Source organism: Nicotiana tabacum, chromosome 12 (genome assembly GCF_000715075.1).
Source record: "Nicotiana tabacum cultivar K326 chromosome 12, ASM71507v2, whole genome shotgun sequence".
NCBI classification, from domain to species: domain Eukaryota; kingdom Viridiplantae; phylum Streptophyta; class Magnoliopsida; order Solanales; family Solanaceae; genus Nicotiana; species Nicotiana tabacum.
The window spans coordinates 5,843,569-5,852,395 of record NC_134091.1 but is presented as its reverse complement, the minus strand read 5'-3'; the positions used below and the strand labels follow the sequence as shown (position 1 = coordinate 5,852,395).

At 35.4% G+C, this 8,827-nt stretch overlaps 1 protein-coding gene across 1 annotated transcript; it reads left to right on the top strand.

Moving 5' to 3' along the window:
- The first annotated feature begins 3,682 nt into the window (after nt 1-3,682).
- LOC142166785 (chaperone protein dnaJ 11, chloroplastic-like) lies at nt 3,683-4,529 on the top strand. The gene has a single exon (XM_075226074.1). The coding sequence runs from the start codon at nt 3,752-3,754 to the stop codon at nt 4,229-4,231; it is 480 nt and encodes a 159-aa protein (XP_075082175.1). The 5' UTR covers nt 3,683-3,751; the 3' UTR covers nt 4,232-4,529.
- Nucleotides 4,530-8,827: the final 4,298 nt, after the last annotated feature.

The window sequence follows — 8,827 nt, the reverse complement described above, 5'->3', positions numbered from 1 at the left end:
GAGCAGAGCATTTTCCGCAACCACGAAACCTCACTGCCTTTGGCACGCCAAAGTCATGGCAAGGGTAAAAGGGTCTTTCGATTATATATATATCAGCTCAAGTAAGCCCATAGGGGCAGGCTAACTCCTCGAGCAGGAGGACAAGTCAATAGAGAGAAAGTAGCTCCACCTTGAGAGAAAAGGAAAACCATTGTAAATCCTACTCCCCCTCCATGGAGGAGGAGAAGGAGACACTTCAATTATTAATAAGATCTCCCAATGTTCCACTTGGCTTATATGTGTTAGCAATTACTGCATCTTTCAATTGGTTATTGCTACTTTGTCTTCCGATCCAGTATGAATTGAGTTTGACTACGATTTACCTCTTCCATTTTTGATTGATTTGCTTAAAAAGAATTAAAAATCTTTTGAGTCAAACACTTGTAAATTTATATCTTATGACATGAATTTGAGAAGTTAGGCACTCAGTTCGAAACAAAGAAATAACTATTAGAAACACTTACTACATGTTAGCTATTTGTTAAAATTTTTACTGAGCTTGACATTCAACATGAGGCAGAAAATAAATAAGCGTGCATATATCATTGGAAAACACGAGATGATATACAATTTGAGGCAGAAATAAAGTCTAAGCATGCATACCATCAATAGTATCAAGAAAGTTATTAATAATCATCGAACATTCTATGGGTTCCAGAACTCTAGGGTCAATGGGAATCACATATAGCATGACGTCTCAAATCAAAAAGATGAGTAGATTATCCTCTGCATGCCTTAGTTAAAAAATAATAAATAAATTACCAGCTGATACATAGTAATCCATTTCGCTTCATTTAAGAAAATAAATTAATAAATAGTTGATGAATAAAGATCGATTCAAAATTTAAGTCAATAAAATATGAATATAATACATACGCCACTTTTTCTTAATCATCCAGTATTTTAAATTTACTTACACAGAGTATTCTAATACATCGGAAAAAAATCGTATTCCAAAAAGTGTGACGTAAATGATCTAACTAATACAAATTCGTGCCAAACAAGCATACTAAACCTGCATCCAAATTCATTACTACATGGGTTTCGGTGCCGACGTCCTTGTACTGCGGTGCACATTTACCGGTTACGCGTATATAGTAGCGAGGAACCCACTGAACGAATTCAGCATTAAATATCCATAATATGCTAGTTGTCACAAGAGTACAAAATTCTATACATCGCCCCATCTTATATACAACAACAACAATAACGACCTAGTATAATTTTACAAGTAGGGTATGGGGAGAGTAATATGTACGCAGATCTTACCCCTACCTCGAAGGGTAAAGAGGCTGTTTCCAGGAGACCCTCGGCTCAAAAAGCAACAGGAGCCGATATATTAATACCATAAAAATGCATAATAAAATAACAGCAGTATAAGAGATATGAAATATGAAATACAGAATACAAAATACGAAATAGATGGCTGGTATAGTAAAACTAGCAGGTAAAGCCCTGCATCAATAGACGACCAATGACATTCTTAGTCTAACTCCTAATTGGCTAATCTCTCTCTATTGTGTTGTAGAAATATTCACAACTTTCCCCTAACCTACAACCTTAGTACTCGACCTCCATAATTCCCTGTCAAGGGCCATGTCCTCAGTAATCCTAAGTCGTGCCATGTCCTGTTTGATCACCTCTCCCCAATACTTCTTAGGTCGCCTTCTACCTCTCTGCGTGCCCACTACAGCCAGTCGCTCACACCTCCTCACCGGTGCATCAGTGCTCCTCCTCTGAATGTGCCCGAACCATCTGAGTCTTACTTCCCGCATCTTGTCCTCCATGGGGGCCACGCCCACCTTCTCTCGGATATCTTCATTCTTAATCTTATCCATCCTTGCATCGCCCCATCTTATATGTCATGCAATATTGTTTAAACAACTATACGCATGTATCTGATTAAGTTATGAATTTATGTTTTACTTATTTGAGTATTTAAGATATGTTGTTTACGCTATAACTTGAACGTTTCTGTGTTGGAGGAATGTATCTTTAAATTTATCAAGATTGATCTCCACCTCTTGAGGTCAATGTGAATTTAACTACTCCGGTCCAAAATAAGTGATTTTTTGGTTGTTTTCACACATATAAGAAATTCACCTTTTAACATTAATTAGCAATGAAATTGATCATATTAATCTTTATTGTCTCTTCACATAAACACTCCTAACACATACTCTAACATTAATTACTCCAAGGGCAATGCAGGAAAAAAATAATTAATTCATTCTTGAAATCTGAAAAAATCACTTATTTTGGACCACAAGAAAAAGGCCAAAAAAATTACTTATTTCGGACCGGAGGGAGTAAGAGCAAAACACAAATTATAAAGCTTACTAATTAAAAAAGCAGGTCGGTTCACAAAATATGTTGTATTTATGTAGGGTCCGGGGAAGGATTGCACCCGAAAAGTATGATGTAGACAGCTTACCTCAAATGCAAGTATTAGAGACTGTTTCTACGAATTGAACCCGTAATCTATATGTGATACAGAAATAACTTTATCAATTATTGTGGATTGAAAACTTTATACTTTCGTTTTTAGTTGTTGAAACTTTTATTTTAGCTGTTAGAAAACATATGTAGTTCCACTATGATTTTGATAGTCGAGCAGAATTGAAGCTGGATTAGAAAAGAACAAGCAGCTGCGGACAAAATAAGTCCTAGTAATTCATAGTTGTCCCATGACTTAATGCATAACTTACGAGGTAGACAACAAAAATTCAGACTCTCAGAGTCACCAATGGATAAGCCTACGTCCAAAACAAGAACCTTACCACACACGTATTTTACCATATTGCTAGCATTTCAGATCAGATGACTATAGTCAATTATATGACATGGGAAATTTTAGATTATGGCTCATTCTCAATTAAGTCCAAATATCATCAAAGATTGTAATAGATGAATATGATTCTATGGGGTCGTTTGATACATGAGATATGATAATAATTTTCGAATAAAATTTGGGATTAACTTTATACTATATTTGGTTTGTGGTATTAGTTAATACCGAAATTACTTTTATATGAAAATGAAGAAATTAGCTATCCCGGTGGGATAACTAATTTCATGGAATATCCCACTTTATAAAATATCTTGGAATATTCCACCATTATATTAAACAACCCCTACTACTTTTAATTAGACTTATAATTTGATCACAAAATTGCAGAATATGATATTTTTTATGGTGGTCTTTAATTTTTGATCTCCATTTGTCTCATAGGCTTAAGGTTATGGGCAAAATCTTAAGGTTAAAAACTAAAGTGTTGCGCATGGACAAATGAGAAGCAATACTTGTTAAACTTGAAATTCTGCCTATAGAGTAAAAGGAGACAAAAATTTAAGACCATACACTTTAATAAGTGCTATTTATCCTGCTAGAGAGCACTTTCCTTTTGAATAACTTTATGCGATATGAATCTAAATTAATTAGGGTCTCGATACTAAAATTAGGCGGAAAAACAAAAAAAATAATGACCAATATATGACATGGGTTTTAATAATTAATTTTTATATTTGAATGAATTGAGCTAAAGATCCTGTGTCAAAGATATTGTGTTGAATTAAATTATATTAAAAGTAAATGCTTCACCCGCCTATGACACTACCACTATAAATAGGAATACGTTCCTTAACCTATGACCTATCCAAACATTCACACAATAACTAACCAAATTGTTCTAGAACCAAAAATTCCAATCGAATGGCTTCTACTTCTTTTTTTTTTCTCTCAACTTCAATTACCGGCTCCAAATTTTCCGCCGGTACGCCACTAACACCACCGAGCTCCGTCAGCTTCCGGCAGCAGCGATCGTTCTCTGTTTCCGCCGCTTACTCCACCGCCGAAAGGACTACAGCTAGCTCTAACATCGCCTCACAGTCATCGTTGTATGAAGTTCTAGGACTTCAAGCTGGTGCTACTACTCATGAAATTAAGTCTGCTTACCGGAGATTAGCCAGAATTTTGCATCCCGATGTCGTCCGATTTCAGCAGAATTCGTCAGCAGCTGACTTTATTAGAGTTCAATCAGCTTATGCTACTCTCTCCGATCCAGAGAAACGTGCCAAATATGATCGGACACTATTTGGGAATAGATTTGGACGATCTGTCGGAGTATCGTCGGCGGGAGCTCGTAGCCATTACACTACTCGCCGGAAGTGGGAAACCGAACAATGTTGGTAGCTTTTTTGCTTCGAACGGTTCATTATGGATTTTAACACTCCGTCGGAACTCCCCGGCCCGATTAATTTTGGTCTCGTGATTTGGTTTTGGTCAAAATCAACCATTACCATTTCATGGGTAGAGCTGAAGAAGCTGAAAGTACCATGATCAGACGCATTAGTATTTTGATTATTTGATAGGGTACTAGTAGCATTTGTACGGTATATATAAAAAAGAATGTGTAAATTACTAATTTTGTTGTGTTCTTCGGGTATAAGATACTCCGTGCTATCTTGAAAATGAAGTTTATTTCCAGAAATATGATCTTCTGGCAAAACTGAGTTATGAATAGGTTATAGGTTAAATTTATTAGTCTAGAACAATGTTTTTCTGTCTTTTTGTCGTATGAATCTGAACTTTGTCTTGTTCAAAAAGAATACATGTGATCTCATGGCAGCAAAATATAAGAAGATAGATGTATTAAGAGTTTTCTTCACAATTCTGTGAGAAATATTCTCACTAAGGAAAGACATCAAAAAGAGACAATAACTGCTCAATTTGCTGTATAAATTGCAGCGCGAGGTTTTAGTATTTTCTAAGTTTATTGATAAATGTCCTAGCTCATTAATGACATTAACTTGTAGTTCTGACTTGAATTGAACTTTTGGCCCTTTTCACGCTATGCTAAAAATACATTTTCATTTTATATGTCTACTGTACTAAATCAAGAGAAAGACAATATAAGATTATGCTTATGCGATGTGCCACAATATTTGATTTTGTAATCGTATACGTTAGAACTTAGGAAATTATTAGATTTGATTCGATATAATAATGGATAACAAAGTGACTACTTGAATATAAATATGGTTTTCCATCAAATATATGTGGAACATATAGGTCTATATCTTGTGCATGAATTTGAGAAGTTAGACATTCAGTTCGAAACATATGAATGGCTATTAGAAATTAGAGCATAATTTTCAACTTGATAAGCAAGGGCAAATTGGATTATGCTTATGCGATATGCCAAAATATTGATTTTGTAATCGCACACATTAGAACTCAGGAAATTATTGAATTTGATTTGATATAATATCTGATAAGAAAGTGACTACTTGAACATAAATAGGGTTTTCCATCAATTATATATGGAACATATAGGTTTATATCTTGTGGGATGAATTTGAGAAGTTAGGCATTCAGTTCGAAAAGATGAATGGCTATCAGAAATTTGAGCCTAATTTTCAACTTGAGGTAGAAAATAAATAAGTGTGAATACCATCAATGTAAATGTAATCTTCCTATTGGATTATGCTTATGCGACGTGCCACAATATTGATTTTATAATTGTACATGTTAGAACTCAGGAAATTATTAGATTTGATTCGATATAATATCGGATAGAAAGTGACTACTTGAACATAAATGAGATTTTTCATCAATTATATGTGGAACATATAGGTCTATATCTTGTGGCATGAATTTGAGAAGTTAGGCATTCAGTTCGAAATAGATGAATGGCTATGAGAAATCTTAGCCTAATTTTCAACTTGATGCAGAAAATAAATAAGCGTGCACACCATCAATGTAAACATAATCTTCCTATTGATAAGCAAGGACAAATTGGATTATGCTTATGCGACGTGCCACAATATTGATTTTGTAATCGTACACGTTAGAACTCTGGAAATTATTGGATTTGATTCGATATAATATCGAATAAGAATATAACGACTTGAACATAAATGAGGTTTCCATCAATTATATGTGAAACATATAGGTCTATATCTTGTGGCATGAATTTGAGAAGTTAGGCATTCAGTTTGTAAAAAGGAATGGCTATTAAAGCACTTACTACATGTTAGCTATTTGTTTAAATCTTTTTGAGCCTAATGTTCAACATGAGGCAGAAAATAAATAAGTGTACATACCATCAAAGGAGAACACGACATAATACACAATTTGAGGCAGAAAATAAATTCTAAGCATGCATTACTATCAATAGAATTAAGAAAGCTATTAAATAATCACCGAACAATCTATGGAGTTTAATAACTCAAGGGTCAATGGGAAAGCACATATAGTATGACGTCTCAATTCAAAAAATGAGCAGATTTTAGATGAAAAATAATAAATAAAATTAACATATGATATATAGAGATCCATTTCGATTCAGTTAAGAAAATAAACTAATTAATAGTTGATACATACAGATCGATTCAAAATTTAAGTCAATAAAATATAAATATAATACATACACTACTTTTTCTTAATCATCCAGTATTTAAAATAAGAATTAATTTAAATAGCCGCTCACCCAACCGCGTAAACTAAAAATAGTTAATGAATGTATAATATTTACATAATTTTTGTATTATATATGGATAATCGTATATAATCAATGTGTAAACTATATTAATGGCTATATAAGTAAACAATGAATATGGTTGGCTATTTGTGTAAAGATCTTTAAACTAATAACCAGACATATTCATTGTTTACTTTTTATAGCCATATACATAGATTATACAATAATTATAGACATATAATACAGAATTTTATATATATATATATATATATATATATATATATATATATATATATATATATATATATATATATATATAAAAGCATCTTCTGTGGCCCAGAAGCTCTCCTGTCAAGCCTTTGATTCGACTTTTGGCAATGTCATTTCGAAAGAAAGGGAACCCGTTGGGTTGGGAGAACCTAGATATGCCGATGCATATGGGAATGAAAGGTGAATGGAGGGGGTGCTCCAACGAGTTATTCTAGACGTCGAAAGTTTAAAGATTGGATTGAGGAATGCAAACTCATTCGACAAAGAGCCCATGCAGGACTTGTTCGGAACTATTGGAATGATTCAGTTACCATTCGATTATACTGGGAGATCTTAAAAATGAATAATGATATGGAACGGATGTGAAAACAGAGCCCCTACCTTCTCTTCTCAAGGAAGAAGCGGGAAGGAAAGGTTGGTTGCACGTTTTTGGGGAGTAATGCTTCCTTTCTCTCTCTCCCTAGGACTCAATCTCTCGGGTATCTATCAACATATAGAGATCTTGTCTCTATCGTTGTATAAAGTGATCTTTTTCAATCTCCGAGTTTGAAGAGTAGAACAAGGAAAGTCTTTACTTCGGCTACTAATAAGGGGGTTGGGGTTGGACAAATCAAGAATGGGGCTTCGTTTAGCCGCCTATGTAGTAAGAAAAACTCTGAGTTTGAATAGCCATAATGAGTTCATCACCAGTGGCATAGGCAGAGGAGGCATATATATATCTTTACCGGTTATTTTTAGTTTAACCGGTTGGGTGGGCGGCTATTTGGGTTATTTAAAATTTACTTACATAGGGTATTATGTGTTCACGCAGGATCTGGAGCAGACCCGTATCTTAAAGGGTATAATATAGACAGTCTAACTAATTTAGTCCAGCTAATATAGATTCGTGTCAAAAAAACGTACTAAACCTGTTGTGAGCATGTGATTTTTGTTTCGCACGACAATCGCTTCAAAAAGAAATAAAAAAAATAAAATTGGCCCTGCTGTACAATTTTGAATTTCTGTGCGGCACCTTGTTGATTTATTTGTGACTTCGGCCCATTTTTATTTATTTACTTTATTAAAAAAAATAAAATTCGAAAATATATGTGTCCTGCATAATTCAAACCGTAATCCGGTCGTTAAATAGAAAATCATAAATAGGCATCTTCGTCCGTGATTTTATTTTTTGTTTAATTTTACCCATTTTTGAATTATTTTAACGTGTGTGTGAATAATTGTATTGGGTGTTTGATTTTATTTAGTTTTGTATTTCTTTTTATATAATAATAAAAAAAAAGGGGCCTTGCCTTTCCGGATTTGGGCCAATTTATTAAAATTGGCCCAAACAAATAATGCCCAAATGGACAGCCCAAGCCACCAGTCCAAACAGCCCACCCCCCAGGCCATAAAACGACGTAGTTTAACACCAAAACTACGTCGTTTCGATACCAACCCATCACAACCGTTTAAACCAAGCCGATCCAACGGTCCGGATCTTTCACCCGTAACCCCACTACCCGACCCGTTACCCGAACCAATTCTGACCCCTACTAAGCCAAACGACGACGTTTCGTTTAAACCTTCAGATCCAAGCCGTCCATCTCGTCTCATCCAACGGTTGAAATCAATCCCCCCATTCCATATATAAGCCTCCTACCACACCCTGCCCCCTATCCAATACCCCAGCTTCCGTCTTCACCTCCTTCCCCACGAAACCCTAGCCGCCCCCTTATCCCTCGACATTAATCCCGGCGGCATGAACGCCGATGACCTCCGCCTGAACACCATAGAACCCCCTCACCGCCCTGAACATCGATCTGTTGGCCGTTTAGTTCGAATCCCTTCCCACCTTCTCGAATCTTCATTTGAAGATTCGAGTCGGAACCCGAGTTACACCAATCGACCTCAACTTCGCACCAGACAGTCCCCAGACCCCCCTCGTGACCAAACCATGCTTGGTTTGGTCCGAATCTGACCAGGGAAGCACGAATCCCGGATCTAATTTTTGGAACTTTGAAGGTCTTCGTCGATGGTCCGTGTTTTGTTCAAACTAA